This window comes from Streptopelia decaocto (genome assembly GCF_964273445.1).
Source record: "Streptopelia decaocto genome assembly, chromosome: 7".
Classification (NCBI taxonomy): Eukaryota; Metazoa; Chordata; class Aves; order Columbiformes; family Columbidae; genus Streptopelia; species Streptopelia decaocto.
Window position 1 is genome coordinate 25569985 of NC_138661.1, and position 24605 is coordinate 25594589.

At 41.6% G+C, this 24605-nt stretch overlaps 2 protein-coding genes across 2 annotated transcripts in view; one reads left to right on the forward strand and one right to left on the reverse strand.

Moving 5' to 3' along the window:
- The window catches only part of ZNF410 (zinc finger protein 410), a 21027-nt gene extending 19247 nt beyond the window's left edge, over positions 1–1780 (reverse strand). The window contains exons 1-2 of the mRNA XM_082057485.1: positions 1144–1780; positions 493–630 (exon numbers count right to left, since the gene is read on the reverse strand). The gene's annotated coding sequence lies outside the window, so the exon portion shown is untranslated. The remainder of the gene's footprint in view (positions 1–492; positions 631–1143) is intronic.
- On the forward strand, positions 751–21951 carry FBXO33 (F-box protein 33). Its single transcript, XM_082057479.1, has 5 exons — positions 751–1279; positions 2146–2645; positions 9107–9217; positions 14803–15488; positions 19521–21951. Exons 1-5 carry the CDS (start codon positions 1166–1168, stop codon positions 19790–19792), a joined length of 1683 nt encoding a protein of 560 aa, XP_081913605.1. The 5' UTR covers positions 751–1165; the 3' UTR covers positions 19793–21951.
- Positions 21952–24605: the final 2654 nt, after the last annotated feature.

Here is a 24605-nt window from a genome sequence, read left to right on the forward strand (position 1 = left end):
CTACAGAACTCAAGGTTTTGAATTTTTTAACATAACCCCAATAAGCTGGAGCTGAATGAATGACTATGCAATGGTCACAGTAAAAGACGATTTCACCATGTTTATTATCACAGGCATAATCCCAGCACGCCACATTTGCTGATCCAATACAATCTAACAAGGGCAATCAGAAATGCAGAACTACTAACCTCATAAACCCATTTTTTCTTGGTGCCACTTCGGTAATCTCAGGGCACTGAATAGTAAAGCTTGATTCTGTTACATTAAGAGACTTAGTAACCTCAGAAGTCCTTTGACTCATCATCAGCCCAACAATGTAGAATTGTTGAGTAGGTATTAAAACATGGAGACGTGTAGGCACATAAGTTCCTTTCATTTGCATCCTTCTAGGCTAGATGAGTTTGGCTGCTTCAGAGCTTGCATCTTGACTGCCTGGGGAATTTTGGTCTAATCTGATTGGGGAATCTGCAGTGGGAATAGCACAGTGCTTACCTGAGTTGTTTATGCAGGTCCAAATCACTGGCGCAGGTGTGTGAAGCAGCACTGGTCCCTGATGGGAGAATTGTCTGGCTGGGAATTTCCTACAGTCTCACTTTCTCAATAACATCTGCCCCTCTGGGATCCTTCCTGCTAATCAAGGAGAAATAGAAGACTCAGTCACATTTCCCTCATGACCAGATTCAAGAAAAGAGAAACAATACTGCTTTTTTCACCCCTGCCATGAGACACAGAAAATGGCTAGTCATGGAGCAGAGAGTAGTGTTTTAGCTTTGCCTGTTGATAAATCTCTTTATAATGGGACCCTATTCTGAATGCAAGGGGGAGCCTAAGCTTTATTTCTCTTAGCACATCTCTTGTTCTTTAATACTTACACTCAGATATAACATTGTTATATAAACTTACATGTGTTATTCCAAAACACCAGCACCACTCAATTTTACTTCACTAAGGTTTTTAAAATGAGAAAACTTACATCTTATATAGCAATTAACTTCGCTTCGATGTTCAGCCTTTGCAGCATGGTATTTAACAGATTTTTTAATTGTCTCAAAAGTCTGTACGCGCAAAAGTTTTCTTCTCACACCTACAGCTGATGTTGGCAGGGGCATTACAAAACGGCTGAGTTATAAGAAACGGAGAGACCTAAGGAGCGGAGCATTTCCTCATGCATCCCCCGAGGCTCGCACCCAGCTCGGTCACATGTCGGACTCTCCGTGGCGCTTCGCTTTTCCTGCCCCGTCAGCGCGTTTCCCGCAGCGGCGGCCGGAACGCTGCTGAGGTAATTTCTCTGTCTGGAAGCCGTACGTGCGGTCAGAAACCTGCCGCCGCGACCCGGCGCGCTTTCCAAGCTTTCCAGAACACGGGGCGCCCGGGGCCGCTCCCGCACCTGCCCCCACGGCAGCGCCCCGCGCTCCCAGAGACCGGAGGCGGCTCCGCCAGCTGCCGAGCCCACAGGGGAGCTGGCTTCGGAGCCTCGCCCCGGTCCCGGGCCTCCCGCCGCACTGCGTTAGGGCGGAGGAGCCAGGGATAGGTGAGGGAGCCTGCGCTGCCGGACCGGCCCCTCAGGGTGCCGCGTCGGCAGGTACCCAGACACTCCCGCCCTGCCGAGGAGCTGCACTCCTGCCCGCCGCTCGAAGCTCCAGTGCCGGGCAGACGCGGAGGCACGCAGCCCCCGCCGCGAGGTGTCTGGAACTCCCCGACGGGACAGGACTCCGAGTCACCGGCGGCCCCGCTGCCGGCACGGAAGGGTTAAGGGATCAGCTCCCGTCCCGGAGGCGGTTGGCCTGGCTCCGCCTCCCATTCGACCGATGGCACGTTCCATTTCCCCCGCGGGGTAACTCCTCCTCCCTCCGGCTCGGCGGCTCTCCTCGCTCCGCTGGAACAGAGCGCGGCGCCGGCGGCGTGCGTATTCACCCCCCCCTGCAGGCTGGGTGGTATGGCCCGCGCGGCGCCGCGCTGGCGGGGGGCCCGATCTACCTCTTCCCTCTCGCGCCCCTCCCCGCCGCGCTGGGTGGTGGTAGGTCCCGCTCCGCCCCTCGTCCCCCCCTCCGGCGGCGGCGCGGGTGGTGCGTCCCGGCAGCAGCCGCGTCCCGGCCGGCGCCCGCCCCCTCCGCCTTGTCATTGATGTTGTTGTTTTTGTCGCAGGAGCCGGAGGCGAGGCCGGGGCCGCCGCCGCCTGTGGCCGCCGCAGCAGCCGCGGGGCTCGGGCCGGCGCCAGGCATGTCGGTGTGCGGGGAGGCGGTGGGCGCCGGCTCCCTGCCCAGCGAGCTGGTCGTCCACATCTTCTCCTTCCTGGCGGGCCCCGACCGGCTGCGGGCCTCGGCCGCCTGCTCGCACTGGCGGGAGTGCCTGTTCTACCCGGCCCTCTGGCCGCGCCTCCGCCTCAGCCTCCGCGTCTCGCCGGCCGAGCGCCCGCGCCTCGAGTTCCTCATGCGCAAGTGCGGCTGGTTCGTCCGTGAGCTCCGCGTACAGTTCGCCGCCGACAACTACCCGAGCGGCGGAGGGGGGGCGGCGGCGGTGGCGGGCGAGGGCGCGGCGGCGGCGGGCGACGGGGAGGCGCCGCCGCTGTGCCCGCGCTGGCTCGACCTGCTGAGGACCTACCTGGAGCTGGTGCTGTGCGTCCTGAGCAGCGTCCGCAACAACAGGTACCGCTTCGGGCCGGGCCTCGGGGGAAGAAGGGAGGGCCGCGCCTCGCCCGGCGGAAGCGTGCGGACAGGCGGCGGGGGCAGGCGGAGCCCCCTGGGTCGCGCGGGGCCGCGGTCGGGCCGTCCCGTCCGCAGCCGGCGACGGCGCCTGTGGGTGACCCGCACGGGCCGGTTCGTGCTGGGGCTGCGCCTCTGGAGCCCCGGGGCGGGGGGACACCGGCGGGGGTGACCCGGGGTGCTGCCGCGGCCGCCCGCTGAGCTGAAGCGGAGGCGCGCTCCTTCAGACTACCGAGTTTTGTCGTATTCTGTAGTTTCATGGAGAAAATGAAGGCAGACGCTTAGCTGGCAAGCGGCTGGTCAATATGCAAACCAGATGTAGCTGTAGTAATCAGAACTACTTCGTCCTTTTGAAAGAAGGGGGAATGCAGCTCACAGCAAGGGAGAGCTGGGAGTTTGAATTTGGTGCCTAATGAGGCACGTTTCTCACTTTAAAATATAAGCCTTACTATGGACAGGCTTTAGAGCTCTTACGCATGACTGAAAAATAATTAATGTCTTGAGAAATTATTAAAGGAGTTAAAGTTACAGCACTCGTGTTCTTCTTCAGGCAAAGGGATGGAGGACTGCCCCAATAAAATATTTTCACCGTTCCAACTGTGAGGGTTTTTGCCATTGAAAAGCTGAACGTGCATGCCAGCTCTTGTGTTTGTTACCTGCTAAACTGAGGTTTGGCTCACTTTTCACCAGGAGTAGGGGTTTATTGAAAAAATACTTCAGATGTGAGGCTTGCTTGACCAAAATGAATTTAAATGGTAGAAATATTTTCCCATGCTTTGGAGTTAAGATGTGCTTAGAGCCTGCTTTTTCAGACTTAGCTTGGCAGGGTAGATAATCTCCTCGGGTTGGAGTTCTTTAAGATGAAAATAAGTGCATTCTCGTTACTGTGTGTGGGTGTGATCAAGATAAATATCTTTTTTAAAAAGATAATAATCAGATATCCCAATATATGGCCTCTAGTCAGCACCTAGGACGGGAAAGCAAGGATATTGCAGTTAGGTTATGATGTGTTTGGAAAGCTATGTAGATTTCAGGATAGGAAATGATTAATATTATTGTTTATCTGTGTGCATATAGCTTCACCCATCAAGAAAACAAGAAGCTGCAAGTATTTTGGGGTATCTTTAGGATGAATTAAACCTTGTGGATGGCTTTTGGGAAACTGGACCTCAATCATAGTCTGATCACTGCCTCTTGTTGATTCGGGGGGGAGTAGTTTGAGGCCTCCTTGCTTTTTTATTTTGCATTGTAGCAAGAGAACTTTAAATTGAATTCCTTGTTGGTTTGCGATGAATGCAAATGTGGTGTGTGGAGTCTCGCTTTCGGTTCCGCTGCTCTGTTGTGCCCAGCAGGTACTTCCTGCGGTGCAGCTGCGATGGTCGAGAGTTATAAACCTTACTGCTGTAACCTTACTACATCTGAAAATGGCTCCTTGGTCTGGCCCACCTTCACCTTAATTTATTTCTTGTCCTGTGAATCCTCGGTGTGCAAATCATGATCATCTGTCTCAATCGGTCTTCTCTTGTCTTTAAGGAGCTGTTGAATATTTGGGAAATCCAGCCAATGTCATAAGTGGAAAAAATGTTGAAGCTATGTTGGTGATTATCTGATCTGAGACAAATATCACCACGTGGACTTGGAATTTTAAAATAAATAGTATCTGCAGGAGATGTTGCCTGAGGGTTTTGTTGGAAAAACTAGAATGCCTTTATTTTTCTTTGTCTCACTAAAATATGAGGCTGTCAAGATTTAATGTGTTGTGAGAAGGATTTTGGTAACTTTTTCTTTTGAAAAAGATTTGTTCTCTGTGGCCTTATCTGAGACTTGTACAAGGACACTTGCTTTCTAAAGTTCTTTTTACAGGTTCTGCATGCGCAGTCTGGCTCATGGCTGCAGTAAAATACTGCGTAAAAGTAGCTGTTTCTCACACCTGTTCTCTGGTAGATCACTATAATTTTGGTGGTAAACTAGAGGTAAAAAGTTAGCAAATTTGATAGGAGTTGGCATTACTGTACTTCCTTGGTCTCTTCAAATCATTTGCATGGTGCTCTTTTGTTTTGAAATGGATAATGTATAACTGGGGAACACAGGATACCAGGTTATTACAGCAGGCTTTTTTTTTTTTAGCATCTAAAAAATTGAGGGGGTTGATTTATATTAAAAACTTGACCTTTTATTCAGATTTACTTCCTGAATAGACTCCTTTTTTTTCCCTTGAACAGGTATTTAGTTCATTTTGATTTTTTTTTTTTCTAATGAGGTAACTATTGATAACGGTTCAGTTTGCATGTAGAACACTGATTTTTAGCTCTTTAAGTAGTTTAGAGATTGAAACGAGGTGGGAAGGAACATTAACATGGGCCAAATAGCTGCTTAGTCCTTACTGTGACTGCATGTCTAAACCAGAGGCTTTGTCGCCTGCCTGATGCCGAGTTTTGTCTAAAGAATGACCATAGTCCAATCACTTTATTTCTCTGCTTCTGTTTATTCATCTGTAACTCTAGGGAAATTAAAAATTCCTTCTTGTGTTTGCAGTATGCCATTGTAATTTCCAGAATAATGGAAATGGCAGTACTTTTAACTTCTCCACTGACAAATCGCTGTTTTGGAGTTAAGTTTAAAACAGGATGATTCTTTCATAACTCCTGTCAGCCCTTATGATAGCTTTTTGGCAGAGAAACTCAGAGAATTTCCATCTTACGCTTCAGAACTGGGGAGGAAGAAATCTACTTTTGTGAAATGCTACGCTGTTTCTTAACTGTGTAATCTTGTTTTAGGCTTTTAAATCTGTTATTAAACAGTTCAGTAACAACCCCCCTCCTTGCAGAAAAAAAAAAAAAAAAGTAGTACTTTAGATGTCTCTAGAATTCCTTGAGGTTTTTCAATACCACAGAACCTGAGAAACATAATGACTAAAGTGAAGCAATTCCTAGATTATTTCTTGGATAGAGGAGAATTATATGCGTTTTTGCTAATAAAAGCATTTTCCGTACAACATAAAATTGTCATTTTCTAAGCAAGTCTGCCTGTTAAGTCTCTGGAAAAATATTTCAGAGTGACTTTTGCTAATTTTGATGGAATTAAGGAAATAACTACTTGTCCTCAACTTGGTTTAAAGCCAGCTGATAGTGTTCTGACTAAGTGTTACTGCTGGCAGCCAGTTGTCATACAAAAAGCTACATGCTAGGTCTAACTCATATTTGAGGTAGAGCTTGAGTTGCCATAAACTTTATTTTGTGGGTGGCAGCATATTACTCCTAAAATATTGCTTTAATAGCTCTGGGACCATGATGAGCTCTAAAAATCTGTAATTTACCTAATTAAAAGGCACTAAAGTAGCATTTATAGTGATCTGTAACTTTTCCATGAGCTATTATGCGTATGACAGTAAAGGAAACAAAATAACAAGGTATATTATTGTTTAAACAGTTAATGTTCTACTTTCTATTAAAATAAAAAAAAAAGGGCATGTTGGTGTAATGTTCTTTTGCAGTATCACGAGGGACAAGTTGTTTCTTAGTGGCTCTTAGAGGATCTCAATAATCTGCACCTTCTCAAACAGATCTTTCAAAACTAAGCTCTGGAAGGCAGGTGGGAGGGTGACAAACTTTCTGTGAGTCATTTCAGCGCATACAGCAGCTAATAAGCAACTGCTGATCATTCCGTAGGAAAATTTTGTGTTCTTATGTAACTCTCAAATCCCAGCATGTGTTTTCTCCTCTAGCTGCTTCCAAAGGAAGACAGGAGGGTAGTGATCCCCTCTCACCCCTTCCCTCTGCTTCCCTGTGACTTGTTTGATCTCTGCTGTGGAAATAAAAATGCAGATGGTAGTAAAACTGTGGTATCTTGGTGAAGTATGGTGACTATCTTGGAGTTGCCAAAAATTGGTGAATCGCTCAGAACAGTAGATTGCATCTGTATTTGAAGTTTTCTTATGACTCTCTTCTATTGGTCTGCGCAGGCAGCTGAAAATGTCAAAAAATAGTATAATAATACAACATGTGCCTTACCACTTTGTTTATGTTGAATGCAAGCAAGGCAATTTTCATTGTGTAGGGTTTTTTTTTTAATTATGTATTCAAAAAGACCCACTAAAACTGAAGATGGAGCCTAGGAAGAAGCTTATTACTTTTAGTACGCATCTTGAGATAGTGGAAAATAAATAATGTATAAATCTCCTCAAAACACATTCTTCCGCAGCTGTGTGTATGGCTAGTACATACGATTAAGATGCCAGAGTTACTTTTAGCAGAAGGTGACAATTAACTTCTAAATAATTTTATTTAAATATAAATCACTTTACTATTTCTATGAAATAACGATGAGATGTGAGCCGAATGCCCTAGAGATTATAGGACACTGCAAATAGTAGCAAAAATGTAATATTGTGTTGAACTGTGATCAGATTTGTTGATGGTTATGACTGTGCTGTGAATGGAAAAATAATGGGATGTTTTCGTTGCTCAGGTTTTGAGGTGGAGAACTTTTCCATGCATCTCTGTAGTGCCTGCAATTCCAGTCAAATAGATTCAGTAAAAATGTGCGGGAATCTAGTAAATAGTGTTTTGTGTGTTGTGTAGTTTGGTGGCTCTGAAATGAATACCTGCTTGTGGTAGCATTTGTGGGGGTAAGGGTAGCACAAAACAAGACCCGTGTGTGATGTGAATATGCAGGTGATTGAAAATGGTTCTGAAGGTTGTGTTTTATCTCTTGGCTCTCAGCATTAAGTCACAGAGATCAGAAGATAAAAAACTTAATTATAGCATTGGCTGCAAATGCTGCCTTTCACACCAGGTGGAGGTTTCTGCTGCTTTGCCTGCCATACCAGACTGGCTCTTACAGCTTTTGAGGAAAGAAGAGCCCAAAATACTTTCGATGGTGATGCCAGTGTCTCCAGGTTTCCCAGCCAAGCTTACTCTTCAGTATGATCAGGCATTGCCTTTTTCCATTGTAAAGAGCATTGAGCATGTGGGCAGGGCTCAGTTTATATTAAGTAGTCCTGTACTTAAAAGACTAAATAAGAAATTGTTAGAATTTCTGAAATAATTTTCAAATCTAGGTATTTGGCCCTACTATGTGTCCAAATTGATATGAAGCTTGTGGATCTTGCTACTACATTGTTGTTCAGCTGTAGAAGAAAAGTAGCAGGTGCAAGAGTGGGTGGGTTTCAGGAAACTAGTGTACACTTATTGAATACAGGAGCTCCAAAACAGGTAAATTATGATTTATGGTAGATACCAATTACAGACTGCAGTTCATACTTACTTGAGAAATGTAAAACTTGACTACTTGATAGTTCCCCTGCCCCGCTGCTGGAATATGGGCTCCAGCTGTGGAGGTGGTGAACTGGCACCAGAGCTTCCCTGTGCTCATCTGAAATATTAGCATATGATTTGTAAGCCAGCAGAAAGAAGGATTCATGTAGCTCGCTTAATTGTCAGCTACAGGTTAATTGGCATCTGCTGTTTAAAATGAATTTAACTCGTGTACTCATTTGTGATGAAACTGGAGTTTCTGCTGTGAGCAGACTAGTCCTTGCATGCTAGGAATAAATCTAATTTACAGCATGTATAAATAAAAAAGTGTTGACCTCAAACTTAGTTTAAAAAAATTAAAATCTTACAAGTAAATACCACACAGCTACTCTAAAACTGTAGTAATTTTCATATCTCTTGCTTTGTTATTTGTTCGGAACAGAAAATATGCAAGTCAGAGAAATGAACTGTACTAGGGAAAACTGACTGTCCAGCTCACTGAGTCGTGTCCAGCATAAACTTGGAGGTTGTTCTTTTTAGGTACCTCTTTTAAAAATTGGTCACGGATGGGAAATATTAGGAGAGCTTCTCCTAATTTAATGTAACAGAAATTAGACACTGAAGGTGTGGGGAGCTTTCGCTTTTCCTGTCTGAGGTTTGTGTTGCCTTGATTGAGGCAGGTTTGGGCTCCCGTTTGTAACCCAGCTGCGAGACATAACTGCTCAGACGGGGTTGTTTGTGGTTGGCCGCTACTTGGGCATTAAATGTTAAAAGCAATAGATATTGGATGTTTTCATCTGTGACACCTGACACATATGTTCCAAGGATTAAAAAGTGCACGAAGCACTGCTGAAAGTTTTCTTTATGGTGTTGACCTGCTGAGAATCCTCCTGTGGTGACTGAAAACTGGTGTTTGCTTTTACAGCTGAATTCAGCAGTTTATGTAGCCCTCTTCCCTTTACACTTCACTCTCATTTTTTTGTAGATCCATATGTGCCTGTATTCTGGGATAGTAAGACGTTTCCCAAAATAGACTACATGTTCCATGTAATAATGTGTTATTATTGTCTGTGTTTGTCTTACCCAGAATGATTCCTCACAGTGTTTTAATTTGGTATACAGATTCCTTTTTATTTTGTTGTTTTGTAGGAACCTCCAGAAGTTAAGTCTCTTTGGGGATATAAGCATTCTGCAGCAACATGGAAGTATATCAAACACATACCTCGGCAAGGTTGACCCCGATGGCAAGAAGATTAAGCAGTAAGTTATATTTGTAAATTATCAAATACATTAAAATAATAAAAATGGATAACAGAGCAGAGATTTTCATGCCTGCAATACATGACTGAGAGAACTTTAATTTTTTTAATAGGATAAGAATCTAAATTCTTAAATGGAGTTAATTTCTGTTCCTACTATTTACATTAAGTAGTCTGGTTTTGTGGCTTTTTTTTTCCCCATCTCAGCAGAGTGAGAATCCTTTCTTTCCTCTTTTCATTGTGTTCTAGAAAGAATATTATGTTAATGGCACAAAAGGGGAGGAGGGATGGGGGGTTGTTACCAGCACCTCTACTGTTGCTGTACATGAAAATCTTGGAAAGGAAGTAATCTGTTGTATTTCACAAGAATTGAGGACATGTAGCAAGTAAACTCAAAAGAGAACAGAAACACAAAACAACTTATTTCAAGTTGCATCTCAAATCTAGGTTATGTATTTGCAGAATTCCTGGAAGATGATAGCTCACAATGTGCTGCTTTAGTTCAGAGGTGTATTTTAGCTTGCCATAGTGACATTATGGTACAGTCCTTGAATGCTTACAATCCAAATAGCTAGCTGTTCTTCTTTGGAGAACGTTAAATATGATGTAAAAAGCTACTAATTTATTGACTAAATTACCACAGAGGGAATTGATGCTATGTTAACTATTTCAGTAGTTCTGCTAAAACTTTCCGTATAAATAAACCCCGAGTACCATAATTTTATTTTGTTTCAGTTTGAACGTCTTTCTTGCAGTAGCATGGGAGTGGAATAAGTACAGCCGCTCCAGCTCTTTACTAGTACTTTTTAATGTGGTTTTAGAACTAGTGTAGGTATCTTATCAGATCAATGTATGTATGTGAACACAACCACCAAACTAGATGTTTGGCCCTGACTTCAGTTTGCCAAACAGCGAAAATATAGATGTGTGTCTCATACTGTGCGTTTGTCATCCATTATGCTTAGATCGCAGAACTTAGAACAATTTGGGATTCTATTGAACGTATGTACTGTAGTGCTGTTTGCAGGTAAAAGGCGGATCTAGTAAAAGCTCCTTTTTTTCATATCCTTTGTTGTGAAAACATAAATATATAATCAAATCTTTGCCAAGGGGCTTAGAGAGCCGTCTAAGCAGATGTTTACTCGGCTGAGTGCATGGTTAAACATTTCTTCAAACAAATAATGAAAATAAGTATGCACATTTCAAAGCCATAAACCATTCAAAACTTATTATCTAATTTGAGTTAGTCTTTTAGATAAATATTGACCTTTGCACATTTTGGAATGAGCAAATAAATGCTATTTTACCTCTCTTTTTGATTGGTTTTGATGTTTGGTTTTTGTGGGTTGTTTTTTTTTGTTTTGTTTTGGGCTTTTTTTTGTTTGTTTTTTGGAGGGTTTTTTTGTGTTTTTTGTTTGGGTTTTTTGTGTGTTTGTTTGTTCCGGTTGTTTTTGGTTTTTTTTTTTTTTTTCCTAGAATAAAACAATGTATTTGGGACCTGCTAGTCCTTGTCTAAATTAAAGGAAAGCTGGTAGTGTTCAGTGTTCCTAAGCTCCCCACAGTAGAAGCACATTTATTTTAGGGCTCCTTAATCTTGTCTTTTGTACTTGAGGTTTGCATCACTGAAGTTGCAAAATGCGGTTACTGATAACTAACGCTGAAAGATATTGAGCAACCTTTGGAGACGGTGTTGTTGGTAGTTGAGGATTTTTGGAACCCGAATGGTGATAAACCTTCTGAGCTGTTTCAGGACCTTCCTGTAGTTAAAGCACTCAGAGAAGATGTGATGCTTCCTGAAGTCGGTAGTATTGAGCTGGGTGTAACAGACCATGGGTGAAATCTCAGCACAGAACCATTAGGCTGCTCCCCCAGGTTCAGACTAAGGGTTGTTCTGAGGGAGAGAAGGCTTTGGATTGTGTTTTCAAAAATGTACTTTTGCAGTGATCAGCATGGGTTTGTAATGCTTGTTCTTCTGTATAGCATGTGTCCCTGGTTACTTTCTAAAATTCTCTTAAATCAGTTCCTTAGTGTTGGGAAGCTCAGTGTAAACAATGTGTTTGTCTTGAGTTGAACAAAAGGTAGTTGTTTAAAATTTTGGCTTTCTGAAATCTGCTTCCTATGATTGATCTGTGTGGTTCAGATAGTTTGGTTTTCAAAAGAACCAGTTTAGCCTCTGTTATTAAACAAAACATTTTGATTGATAGTCTTTAATTAAACAAATAGGCTCCATATGGACCTTAGTAATATGTTTGCTTCCTGTCCAGGGCGATCGGTGTGCTCCAGTGCAGGTCAGGACGGGTTTTTGGGCTTAAACAGTAACTCAGCCTGTCTAGTCAGGCTCTGGTCTGTCCTTGGGCTGTAAGCAGTACTTGGGGCATTAACTGCAAAAGTAATTTATTTTGAGTTTTTTATTTTTTAAATGCTTTGCTTCAGTATGACCATTTGTAGGTTTCAGGTTGATGGTGGACATCCCGTAATTGGGAGTAAAGGGGACTGATTAAGTACACTTGTTGAGGCATCACTAGGTTACATTGCTTTCTTCCATGTGCTGTGCTCTGGTTATATTTTGTTTTATAAGTTAACTTTAAGATAACTGTGTGTAAGTTAGCATAAATGTGGTGCTACATGCTAGGCAGTTGAAGTAAAAATTAATATGGTAAAAAAGTAGGTGTTAATTCCCAAGAATTCACTTAATGTGTCTAAATTTCTAGAACACAGTTCAAATTATTTTTGGAAACTCCACTTAGATGCAGTCTGGTTATGAAAAATAGAATGTACATAGGAATTTGCAGGGGGGAAAAACCCTGTGAGGGTGTTTGGAAAATTTATTTGAAATATGTTAAAACTAACAGCCTGTGGTTTATATTGTGTGTCCCGTCTGGCCTTCTATAAAGCAGGTATTAAAAACAATCCAAAAGTGATCACTCTTAAATATTCTCTCTTGACATATTTGATCTCTTTTTATTAAATTGGCAAAGAACTGGGGAAAGTTTTCTTAGAAGCTACAGGTTGATAGACTATCAGCACAAATCTAAATACTTGTATAAATGCTTTGGTGCTTGCTCTAAAAAGTTGATGTGTGGCTGGCATTCAATCCATATCTCTCTTTTGAAGAGTTATTTACTGCAGCTCCCATAGCGGAGAAGGAACCACCCTACAGCTGCAGAGTTCTGTAACGTATTTCTTTTCATTGAGTTGTGCAAATACTAGAACAGTTCTCTTCTAAGCTTAGATATATCAAGTTTTATCAGAAGCGTAATTTAAACAGATTTTTAGTGCAGTGAGGTGTATAGATGGTAGTATTCTACTGAGTATCTCAAAATTGGTTTGTCATCTTTTCAATTGTTGTGTAAAATATTACAAGCACTATTAAGATTGACTACTTGGACTATTACAAAATAAATTCTACATTTCCTGCAACCATTACAGCACCTTTCATAGATGTTTATGATGAGAGAGGGGAGGGAAGAGTCTTTGTTCCTTGGAGGAAATTAGAAAGTCTCCTGTGGTAGAACCTTTTTCTTTGGGGGATTGTCAGAAAATGTGCTTTCAATTTAAGCATTGGCGGGAATAATTATGAAACAAACTTTGCCAGGATCAAACAAGGCTCATCTGAACTGTAAAATAATTTAGGAATTAAAATAGCGAAATAACATTATCTACGACTCTTGACCTGTTGTTTAAAACTGTGTTTGTGTCACAGTTGCTGGTCTTCAGTTTAAAAAAAAATATCTGGAGATGATCTGGGAGAGCTGAAGTCTTTAAATCTGATGACTCTACTAAGCAAAACCTTGGGAACCATTCTGAGATGTGTAGTAGATAAATACAATAACCACACCAACTTTTCCACTTAGAAAGAGAAGCCAGGCCCGGCAGACCCAACACATTCTTTGCTGAAGGAAGAAAGCACATGCAGGGAAGGGAGAGGATGAGTAAGGATTTGCAGAAGGATTATGGGGCATCAAAGGTAGAAGGTGACAGGTTCAGAGTAAGCAAGAAGAGGAGGAAATCACACTGCAGAGATCTTTGTTATTGGATGTTACAGTCGCTAAAAGTTTACGTGGCTCAAAGAGGAAGCTGGATAAATTTGTACAAGTCATGTCCCTGAGGGTTACTGAATACAGAAAGCCACCTCTGGCTCAGGAGGCCCAAGTTAATAGTTTTTGGAAACTAGGGGAGATATTTGAGAAGTATCCTTACATGCTTTCCTTCTTGAGTCTTAAGGCGTTAGTGTTTCTCTGCTGTCACTCAGGATACTGGGCTAAATAAGCCTTTAATTTTGTCTGGACATTATCTTGATTATCTTGATGGATGAGAATAATAACTTTGTAACATTGTTTTGTTTAGATGTATAAAGTATACCGATATTCATAACAACAAAGGAAAAAGTGTTCTATGCAAACTATTACCTGATTTGAGGCACAAAGATTTCTGCTAATTTTGTACTGGAGGTGTTTGCATCTTGTTCCTTGATGTTTCAGGAAGTGTCACAGCGTGACTCCACTGCTTCCCTTTAATGCCGATCTCTCCTTCTGGCTGACCAGGGTTTGAGATCAAATACTCATCTACACATGTGTCCTAAAATGAATATGCTCAAAGAACACTTGTCATTTGGGCAGGGGGGGTCCTTTGGGCCTCATGGGGTGAAGACTGGAAAAATACTTGTTTGGGAAAAGTTTGTAGAGTTTGATTGAACTATTTGAATTTAGTATTCAAAATCTTTAAATAGTTTTGTTACCATCTTGAATTAAGTATCTAACTTAAAGAACATCCTTTCATTAAAAAAATAAAGGGGAAGGAGAGGTGGGATGCGTGAGAATAAGTTAATAATAATCATCAATATAATAAATGGCATGAGGATTTTGGGTGTGCTGAGAATCACCTGGCACCGATAATCTGAGACTGAAATGTTACAAGGTCCGAGTTGTTTTGGTAAAATGTGAGCATGTTGACACTTGAAAATCTAGTTAGCTGTACATTTGGAATTATTAAAGAATCTTCCAGAATCTTCTTATATGTTTGTTCTTTACCCTTAATGAGCCAAGTCAAGCGGGTGGTTTCAGATAATTCCAACTTATGCTCAAAGTCAAGTTTCTACAGCCTTTCATTGAAAATGACTTTTTTTTTTTTTTTTTCAATAATGAATTTGCAGTTCTGGAGAGGTTAGCAAATACGAAAAGCTGTTTTTGAAAACAAGAGCTGTGTTTTAAAAGCATTACAGGTTTTCTTATTTGCATAACCTTAAAATGTGTGTGGGAGGGTGTTAAATATGTGCTGGAAAATACACAAAATGAAGGTTCATAGTGTGCCACTGTTTTTGAGAGATAAAGTGCATAATTTTTCTCAAGTTAGTTTACAATTTGAAACCTTTAAGTGCAGTGAAGGTTAAATTGCTGTGGGAGGTCTGCAGAGTCAGGTTCTAACATTTGTAGTTTATAAGAACCATAATAATAGCACCTTCCTGCAGAACGAGGCCATAAATGAAAGAAGAATAATTCTTGAATTTAAAAAAAAAAAAGAATGGTATGCAATTGGTAAGACTAAACCACGTTTAATAGGAACATTGTCTGTTTTGTTTACTTGCAGAATACAACAACTGTTTGAAGAGATATTAGGCAATAGCAGGCAATTGAAATGGCTCTCTTGTGGGTTTATGCTGCAAATAGTAACTCCCACATCATTGTCCTCCTTATCAAACCCCATAGCCAACACCATGGAACATCTGAGCTTGTTGGACAACCACATCCCTGGTAATACCACTCTTATCACTGCGGTTGAATTGGAGCGCTTTGTGAATCTGCGTTCGCTCGCTCTGGATTTCTGTGATTTTACAGCTGAAATGGCAAGAGTCCTGGCTGACAGCAACCATGTGCCTTTGCATCGACTGTCCCTCCTGGTCCACAGCGTTTCCATAATGCACAAGTCATTGGACAGCATGCCAGAAGATGAGAATTGGAAGGCGCTGACTCGCAACAGCACTAATCTTCGGGTCTACATAATGGCTTTTGATGTCAAGAGTGATGATATGTTAAGGATTCTTAAGCCCAGTATCCCGCTAGAGAGGATTCACTTTGACAGCTACATCACTTGTGTTTCAGGGGCTGTTGTTGACCTCATATCCAGGCAGTACGACAAGTTCCTCACTCATTTTATCCTAATGAATGATGTGATAGATATGTCTGGCTTCCCAGATCTTAGCGACAACCGGAATGAAGATCCACTTGTCTTACTAGCCTGGAGGTGCACACGGCTGTCTCTTCTAGCTGTTCATGGTAGGTAACGCGTTGCACGGGCATAATATGTGACTTTGAAGTGCTTACAACACTTCAGCCTTTCTAATCATTATGTATTTGGTGGAGTGGTTTTCAAAACTCTGCTCCACAGTTGCTATACGTACTGTTGTATCTTATGCTGTATTTTCGTGTTTGAAAATATGAAGGTATTTATTGTGTACGAGTTCTAAACATACTTGCAGTTTACTAACTTCTGCTGAGAAGTCACTTAGGATTCTATTAGGCTGCTCACAGAGATGAGGATAACTGAGAACTGAGCATTCCAGGAGGCTTATCCTGAAAGTGGTCTGTGCTGTGCAAGTTCCACTAAGTGGCTGGTTTTGTAAACGTGACCACTGAAAATATTTACTGTTTTACTCTGAGCTTGTATTGTGGCAAGATGAGATGATTGTGCATCCTGTTTGTAAATAACATGGCTGAGGGAAAGAAGTCTGTTCCCAGTTTGGTGGCAGATGAAGGCTGAAAAATATAATGTGGAGGAGGTTGCCTTGCTGGGTGCATTGGTTTTACCAGTAATACCTGAGCTAGGTTTATCCCACCTATTTATTTGCTACATAATAGCAAACTGAAAAAAAGGTGTGCATTTGTATTCAGCTTTGTCATCAGTACAGTACTTGCTAGAAGTTACAGTTGCTTTGCAAATTTTAAGGCACCTGATACTGAAATAATGCAGAGTAGGTTATTTTGTTTGTGCTGGAATCAGCTTATCAAGACCAAGTTAGCATGAAGATGCATGAAGGAGTTAAGCAATGACTCTGTATTGTGTTGCATAAGAATGAATGCCTGTTTCCTCAGGCTGCTTGGGGAAGTAAATCTCCAGCCATTCAGCACAAACAGGAGAGACCTTCAGCAGTCAAGGTTGTACATTCAGAAGGTCCTGCTGCATTTGCTAGAAAAAGTTTTTCCACTGTCTTCTACTGAAAAATTATATGGGGGAAAAAAATCAATTCAGCTGTCTCTCCTTTATCATTTCCAGGTTTGACAGATACTGGCACATGACCCTACCACTCTAAATGTGGATTTTAGCAGTTTCTTGTAACATTTGGATACAAGTTTGAGGATTTTTTTTTTTCTTAAGGCATTACCTTAAATTGTCCTCCTGATACAGGGCAGTCCTCTAGTATATTATGTAAACTTAAAAAGATGACAATATATCTGAACATAAGCTAGCCGTAGTATCATTTAATATCAGTGCACGCGTATTGAGTGGAACGTATTTGTGCAGAGCACTGGGAAAGCAAACGCTGCCTACGATTCTGTCTAGCAAATGGTTGTTGCTGCATCTTCTTTGGAGAGATGCTCTATATACCTGGAGGAGAGAAAATGGCCCAATATCACCCTTCCTCTGATGGTGGGATTTGGATTCTGTCCCCTTCTTTTCTCCCCTCCTTGCAGCAGAATCTAGCTAAGCTGCTTACAAATGCCTCCTGATATTTTTTAAGCGGAGAATATGACTTCTGTGGTACTACAGCATAAGTGTCTTTCTTCTAGAGTAGCAATTGTGGGAAGAACATGACTAGGAAGAAAGATCTAGGATGTTGTGATGCTTCAGTACAGCATCTTAGCCTCACGCTTTTCTTTTCTGAGGTTTACAGATAATGGTTTCCGACTGCATTTGTCACATTCTTCATGGTATTATCAACCTTCCTTCAGGAAAAAATGATGGTTTTGTTCAAGGTGCCATCATTTGCTTTACATGCAATGCTCAGGTTTTTTATCCTGTCTCCTGAAGTGGCAATTCTTCAGTTTCCAATACTTCTCAGTTTGTGTGAGTTGGGTTTTTTGTTTGTTTTGTTTTCCCTTCTTTGCCATTAGTTTGCTCTGAAAAAAAGGCTTTGGTTTACATATAGTTTTGGCTGCCCCTTGTCACTGACCAAAAGAGGAAGGCGGAAACATACCCTGAGGACACTCTTTTCCTTGGGTACCTTGAGATTTTCTTCTGTGGGAAGTTGTATCTTTCCACCCCGGTAGCTGCTTTGGGAGCAGAGGGAAGCTGATTGAAGGATATTAAGTACATTATTGCAGAATGAAGGAAGGGTGTGAAGAGCGTGTGGTCCTATGGGATGGGGACAGTAGAATAGTCAGAGTGGTATAATCTGATATTGTAAATAAAAAGCACCGTCCATCTATGGGAAGTGAAGTTGTTTTTGTTTTTGTTTTTTTCTCTCCTGTTTAAGAGAAGGACACAGCATGTGGATTTTCAAGACTTTGTGTTGTAAACGTATTTTGTTATCTCTGATATTCTCTGTTTTGTTCTGTCCATGAGCGAAATGAAAGTTAGAATTTTTACTAGAATGGAAAAACAAATTATGCTGTGCCGGTGGTGTATTTGTTTTTCAATGATATTTGTAGTGAAGTGATCATTCCCTGTCACTTCTAAATACTTAACTGGACAGGGACTTTTTGATTGCTGGAAGGTTACTGAGAAACTTCAGGCAAAAGTTTTTAAAGGAGAGTTTATTTACTATGATTTTAAGTTGTTCCAGAACATGGTGGATCTGACCTTGAAAGTTATAGCAAAAGCCATATACATGAACCACAGGGATGGCACAGCAGGGGACTTAACAGCAGTTGTTGTTCCCTTTACTCTAGCATTTTCTGTCAAGGATTTCTTTAGTAAGATGCTTTACGATCAAGATAACTGGAAGGTGCTGTGAGCTCCTTCAAATCCCAATAAGGGAGTGTCATTGTACAGGTGGAATTTTTGATTGGATTTCATGTCCTACAGCCTTATTGACAAATTCGTCTTCTGTGGGCAGTTGTGCTGGAGGTGAAGTATCAGCAGAGGAAAATTGTGGGAATTTGTGCATTCCTAATGGCTAATATAGAAGAAATGAGACATATAGGTGTGTGCAGGCTGTTCTGTTGAAAATCTGCCTACCTTGGGCAACATATTTACAGGAAGCCTTAGAGACAAACAGCAGGAAAAAAGTAAAAGAAAAAAAGAATTAAAAAGATCTCCTTTATTACTTTGACATTAGTTTTCTTCATTCTTTAATTAGCTGTCTTATTTTGATACATTATGATAAGAGCATGTTAACTGCATCGTTGAAGACCAAACCACAGTTAGTTTTTATTTCTCATCAGCTTAACTTTCCCACTTCAAACACTGTGCAGACTGCAGGTTTGCTTGGAATCTAAGTGGGCATTTCACCAAGAGACTTAGCACCTGTGAGAACCATGATGAAGGCAGAAATGAGCCTATTGCGGAGGAAGGGTTCACTTGGCAGAGCTCCCAAAAAGGGGAGTTCCCAAATCATCTGTGGTTTGCATCTGGATAAGGGGGAGCTCAGCATGTGCCTTAGCCAGGGTACAGAAAGGTGACAGGTAACTGGGGAGTAGGTGTTTTTAAAGAGGGATGGCAGTATATACTAATGGGGAGAGAGGAAAGCTGCATAATTATGTTTAATCTCAGCTAGAACAAGAAGATATATATGTAGATTTTTTAAATTTTTTTTTGCTAATAGTGGTGTGGCCTGTTTTCTGGAGAGGCTTCTGGTTGCTGTGTGTTGGGTTTTTTTGTTTGTTTGCTTTTTTTTTTCCAAGTTTGCCTTTAATGCAACAGAAGCAAACTTGAGATATATTTTTTTTCTAGCACAAGCACAGCTTTGAAACAGTCCTTCTAGGTGTTCACTTAAAATAAGTGATTATCCACTTTTTTCATTCTATTTATTTATACTACAAAATAGATGCCAGGAGGTTTGAAATGGTAGATACAAGTTACCTTGGAGTAAAGAAGTTCACTTTTCTACAAATGGTAAAAAAAAATTACATCTAGAAAAACTTGGTCAAGCTACCTGAAATATTTCTGATACTTCCATATTCAGAATATGAAATGAGGCTTTACTACCTGTAGCCAAAAAAAAAATGCTGTAGGGGAATTCTGCCAGATGGAAGGTGACAAAATAGGTTGGGGAGGATGTTGAGAAGTGCTGGTATTAAGTACTTCAGTAAAAAAAGCCTTTACCAAAATGACAGAGTATTTTTTTTTTCCTTTCCTCCCTCCTCCAGGTTACACAGTTTGGGCTCATAATCTTATAGCAATTGCTCGTCTTCGTGGCTCTGACTTGAAAGTTCTGGAAGTGACAGAAGAAAGCATTGATTTTGACCAAGGAGAGCTGGCTGATCAGGATGTGGATCCCGTGCACAATCTCATCGAGCAAGTGTCTCTGGGATTGGGTCGACCCTGGCACGCGGTCATGGACATCGAGCTGCTCAGTGTCTTCACTGAGCCAACCCGTCACTTTTACAGGGAGATGCAAAGCTTCAGTGAAGGCATTTAGCTCCTTATTTACAATTCCTGTGGTTACATATGCAAGTAGGGTCCTATTATGTTTTTGGTTTTGTTTTTGTTTTTTTTTCGGTAGCGTGAATTAACCCCTTTTGTGCTGTGTTTAATCAGTATTAGCTATATAGAATTATATATGTGTATTCTACTTCTTGATCAAAGAACGTAGTCGGGTATTGGTTTAGAAGCTGAAAGTGGCAGTGTTTAGGGTTTTCACGGTTAATGGACTTGTCTACCAAACCTTACAGAGATACAGCCAAAGGCTGTCTGAGGTTGCCGGCTAACTTTACTTTTATTGAGTAACTGCATTTTGAATGATTTTACTATTATATCGGAGTTCCGTGCTCAGGAGCCAACTCTCTTGAATCCCCATATCCATAGCCTGGTGGATTTCTGTGCTGTCGTTGTGTGCGTCACCTGGTCGCATGCTGCTTCGTAGGCTTGAAGGCAGAGCAGTCTGTCCAGGGTGGTTCCTTGTCAGCCCCTCACCCTGCGTTGTGTCACATGCGGATTCTGAAGCATGACTTACCTACCGTTCTCGGCTTTTCTTAGCTGTCAAGCGGTGGTGTGAAACACTAGCTTTTCGGGTACCTGCACTTCCAGATTCACTCCGTAAGCTGTAGTCTGTCAGATTCTTTGCAAGCTCCTCCTCGTTTATTCTCATGTTCTGTCATCTTCCTTAAAAGTTAGCTTTGGGCCAAAGTTTAAAATAAAAAACCAAGAACGTGCACTCCGATGAGGTAAAAACATAACAGTGAAGACTCAAATGCAAAGGTATACACCTGCAAACAAACATTAGTCGTGAAATCCCTAGCAACCAAGTCACTGGATTTTCTCTGTCAGCGCCTGTGTCAGCTGCCAAAGAATAGATTAAAAACGAAGAAGTGCCCACATGCTGGCAGGGGCAGGCCGACTCTTGGCCCGCCAGATACTGCTAGATTGTAATATATAAGGTCGAATTTCGACCTGCGGTACACAGCTGTGCTGTGGCTCAGTCAGCAACCTCAGAACTCTTAACAAACATGCACCTGTTTCACTGTGAATAGTGAATGTAAAGGAAGGGAAGGAAACAAATACAAAGCTTGTTCTATCACAGGTATGAGCTGCTATGATGCATGAAGAACATTCCATGAAGTATGTTTTAAAATCTTGTTATATCTGAGAGGCTTTAAAAGCCGATTTAACTGTTTCAGGGCAACCGCGGTACAGACGTGGTCTCTGTGAGACTTCCACCTGACCCCAGTTTTAAGTGGTACGAATGTTGTGCATTTAATGTTTAAAGGACAGTCTGCAATAATAAAGTAAGTGGCCAACGTGGGTGCCCAGCAGTGCTGAGACCTGGCTGCTATATTGTAAGCTTTGGAAAACACAATTTATGCAACAGATGTCCAGATATGATTCTATTTATGGAAAAAGTTTATATGTGTTTTACAAATGGTTTTACCATCTTATATTAAAATGACCTTTTGACAGGTGTGCGCTGTTTTGTCTCCAGTGAGCACATACCATGCGGATTTTATATGTACATCAGTAGAGTGAATCCACTGGCACAGTGTGTGTATATGCCAGATGTGGTGAGATTTTATCTTATAAATGTGATCAGATAAAAAAAAAATCCTGACAGAAAATGTAAGGAAACCAGCTGAATGTTTGAATTGATGACTGATGTTGTATGGTTTATGTTAAATGTATATTCTTTTAATCAATGAATAAAGCATTAAAAATTGATCGCTGAATAAAATACTTTATTGTATCAGCATGAAGATTTTTAGAATTAAAATGCAACATCGTTCATAAGCTGTGTATAACTGGTAGCTCCCATTGTGTTTAGGTCAACGAAAGAGTCTAAAGTCGTACGGTAATATTTTTTGAATATGGCTGAATATTGTCAACACTTTTTGAGGGGGTGGAGGAAGGGGATGGCTGCTTTGCTAAAGATCAGACTATCAGACCCAGTTAGCACAAACAGTATATCATGATATGACTTATTAATTAGACTGATACAGTAAACTGTGGATTGTAGAATATAGAAGACTATTTTTGAGAAATTCCTGCATCCGTTGCAATTGCTTAAATCAAAATCTAATGTGCTCAAGAAAAAAAAATGTGTAGTACTTTTTTGGTGTCCCACTATTAAATAGATTATGAATACCTGCAATGCTTCAGTTTGCCGTTTTATCCATATTCAAAGTACGTAGCTGCGCAATCTGAATGGAAGCTGGAGATGCCTGGTAAGCTGCGGAGGAGCCGCTGTGCCCTGCGACGGCTGCTTGTGCTGTGAGAATTGTGGGAGTGGCTGTTCGGTGTGTGCGCCAAGCACGGATTTCATTGGAGCTTCCGAGCGTCATTTCATGACAGTCCAAACTCCTGCCAAGCGTGAGAATTGCACTGCGTGTTGTCTGAGCAGATCTGGAAAGCGAGATCATTTACTGACTTACTGAAGAGATGCTGTGGGTAGTAAAGATCAGGTAAATACTTTTTCAAATTCCAGTAAAGTGACATCATAACAAGGCTTGGTCTTGGTGCCTGTCAGGGCTCAGCCTCAGGAGGGAGGTTTATGTGGCACTTAAATCTGACAGGGATTGTTCAGCATCATCTGGACCTCAGATTTGGTGATAGAGTGATGAAGATTTCTGGCTTTTTCCCTGGAACTCCCTGAAGCAAATGCTGTATCCTCTCGTATAAATGGAGTTGCAGGAGGTTAATTTTATCTCTACAGACCAGAGGGTTTCTGTGGATAACTGCCTTGCTTAGCACAGCTGGGAAGTAACTTGTTTACCTTTCTGTTATATAAATTAGTTTCTTTTGTTAGTGTAACCTATTTTCTGCTTTGTTTTTAATTAACTTCATCTTGAAAGGTAAGATAAGGAGCAGGAGGAACAGGCCACTTGTCCATGGTAGAGAGGGGTGCAATGCTTTCAGTTGCTGCAGCCACAGCGCAGCGTTCAGAACAGGCTGTGTCTGTGGGTGGCTGTTGTTCGTGCTCCAGGTTGGATTTTGTCACAATTTGAAGTCTCATCACTGGGTGTGGCTTGTGTTCAGGAATGAAGTCAATGTACTTAATACATACAGGCTGCTACAACCTTCCTGACTTTACAAGTATAGGGAGTCCAGTAAGGTGTGAGTGTGCGGTGAAACCCAGACCTTGAGCAGTGTGGAGAAATGCTCTTCTGATTGTTCTGTTGTCCTAGAAATGAATGAAAGTTGGGTTTGTTGTTTGTATTTTTAGCAACAATCTGAACTAGTGATACCAAGATGTAGGGATTCAACTTTTTTGGGGTGACAGGGTCTTCCAAGTCTGAAATTATTCCATTCTCTCTGTGGGGTGATCGAATCCATGATTGTCCTGCATCACTTCAGCGCAGCTAAGTTTTGTTTTGCCTGCAGCTTTCGGTATCATTGTGGGCACAGAGTATATTGTTTTGGTGGAGGAATAACTGTTTTTTTGCAGTTAACTCAGTTAAAAGCTAGAACAAATATTTAAGCCACACAGAGAGAATACGGTACCTGTTCAAAAAATATAGTTACATTCATAAGTAGTTTGCAACTGTTAAGGTGAGTTGGAAGGAAAAAAGGGGTTCTTACAGTGGCAGTGTTATCAAACTAAGGACCCCTGTACGATCCACTGGTTCTATGCACAGGGGTAAGCTGGCAGCTCTGACTGTGCCTAGCATTGATGGCAAGGGTAAAACCAAATAATTCATTTTAGCGTCCTGGTGAAGCCTTTCAGGCAAGCCTTTCAGAAAATACATAATTGGCTAAAAATGGTGCAGCAGCTGGATTAAGCCAAATAGCAGTTAAAACAGTTTAACAGGGATAATGCTTTAAAATGTCTGTTGTCACAATTTGTCATTTAATAGCTCAAGTAGAAAGGTTTATCCAAAGGCATCTGAGAACTAAACTAGAAGTAGAAAGGAGAATAAAGAAATGTTAGGAATAAGCCATGGAAGAATTCTGCCACTGAACTAAGCCTGTGTGGAAATAACAGTGGGAGCAGGAGAACTGAGCTGCAAAAGAAAAAGCCCTCACTTGGCACACTTCACCTGAGCAATTACAAAAAAAGTGGGCTGGAGATATTTTTTTTTTTTTTGGTAACTGCTAATTATGGGATGTGGTGGCTGTATTCATATTCAAGGCTGAAACTGTGTGTGTGTGTGTGTGTGCACAGAGAATGGGGAAATGGCAGCGGGACTGCACGTGGGCCTTGCTAAAAGCAGTTTCCTTCTTTATCGTGAAGCATCCATCACAGCTGGCAGCATTGGGAGTGAGGACACAAGGTTCAAGTTGAAGCTAAGCTGACAGAACAGCCAACAGCCTCTAGCAGTCGTCTTTAAATTGTACAATAGTCAGTAAAAATAGAGGTGGGGTCTAGTCCAGAGGCAGCGTGGCACAGACAAGCTGCAGGGAAGTGCCCTGTGCCTGTTGTGGTGTCTGTCACTGCAAGGGAAGAAGCCAACAGCAACCTCAGGTGAATAGGTGGACAAGAGAACACACCTAATGCACAAAATTATTAATGCTGCAGTTTGCTACTTTTTTTTGTTTTAAAATGTTTGCCGCCATGTTCTTGACTGTTTTGCTGCTTTTTTGTGATGTGTATGTGGTATACTTGCTTCTGTGCTTAGTGTAGGCAAGCAAGAAATTCTACCTTGCTTTGCAGTTTTAATTATCTGTATTATCTATTATGATGAGTGTGCTTAGAGAAACCCCCTGCCCCATCCTATGTGGCCATTTTGTTGAGAAATCCTGGAGTGCTCTCCAAAGTAAGAGTGATAGTGTAGTACCATGTTAACAGTGACAGTGCATTCATT

Bases quoted from the DNA above. Each gene is read 5' to 3' on its own strand.
- FBXO33 (XM_082057479.1), top strand. From the start codon at position 1,166: ATGCATCCCCCGAGGCTCGCACCCAGCTCGGTCACATGTCGGACTCTC. The intron at 2,646-9,106 runs GTACCGCTTCGG...GTTGTTTTGTAG, and splicing joins AGCAGCGTCCGCAACAACAG to GAACCTCCAGAAGTTAAGTC. The intron at 9,218-14,802 runs GTAAGTTATATT...GTTTACTTGCAG, and splicing joins GATGGCAAGAAGATTAAGCA to AATACAACAACTGTTTGAAG.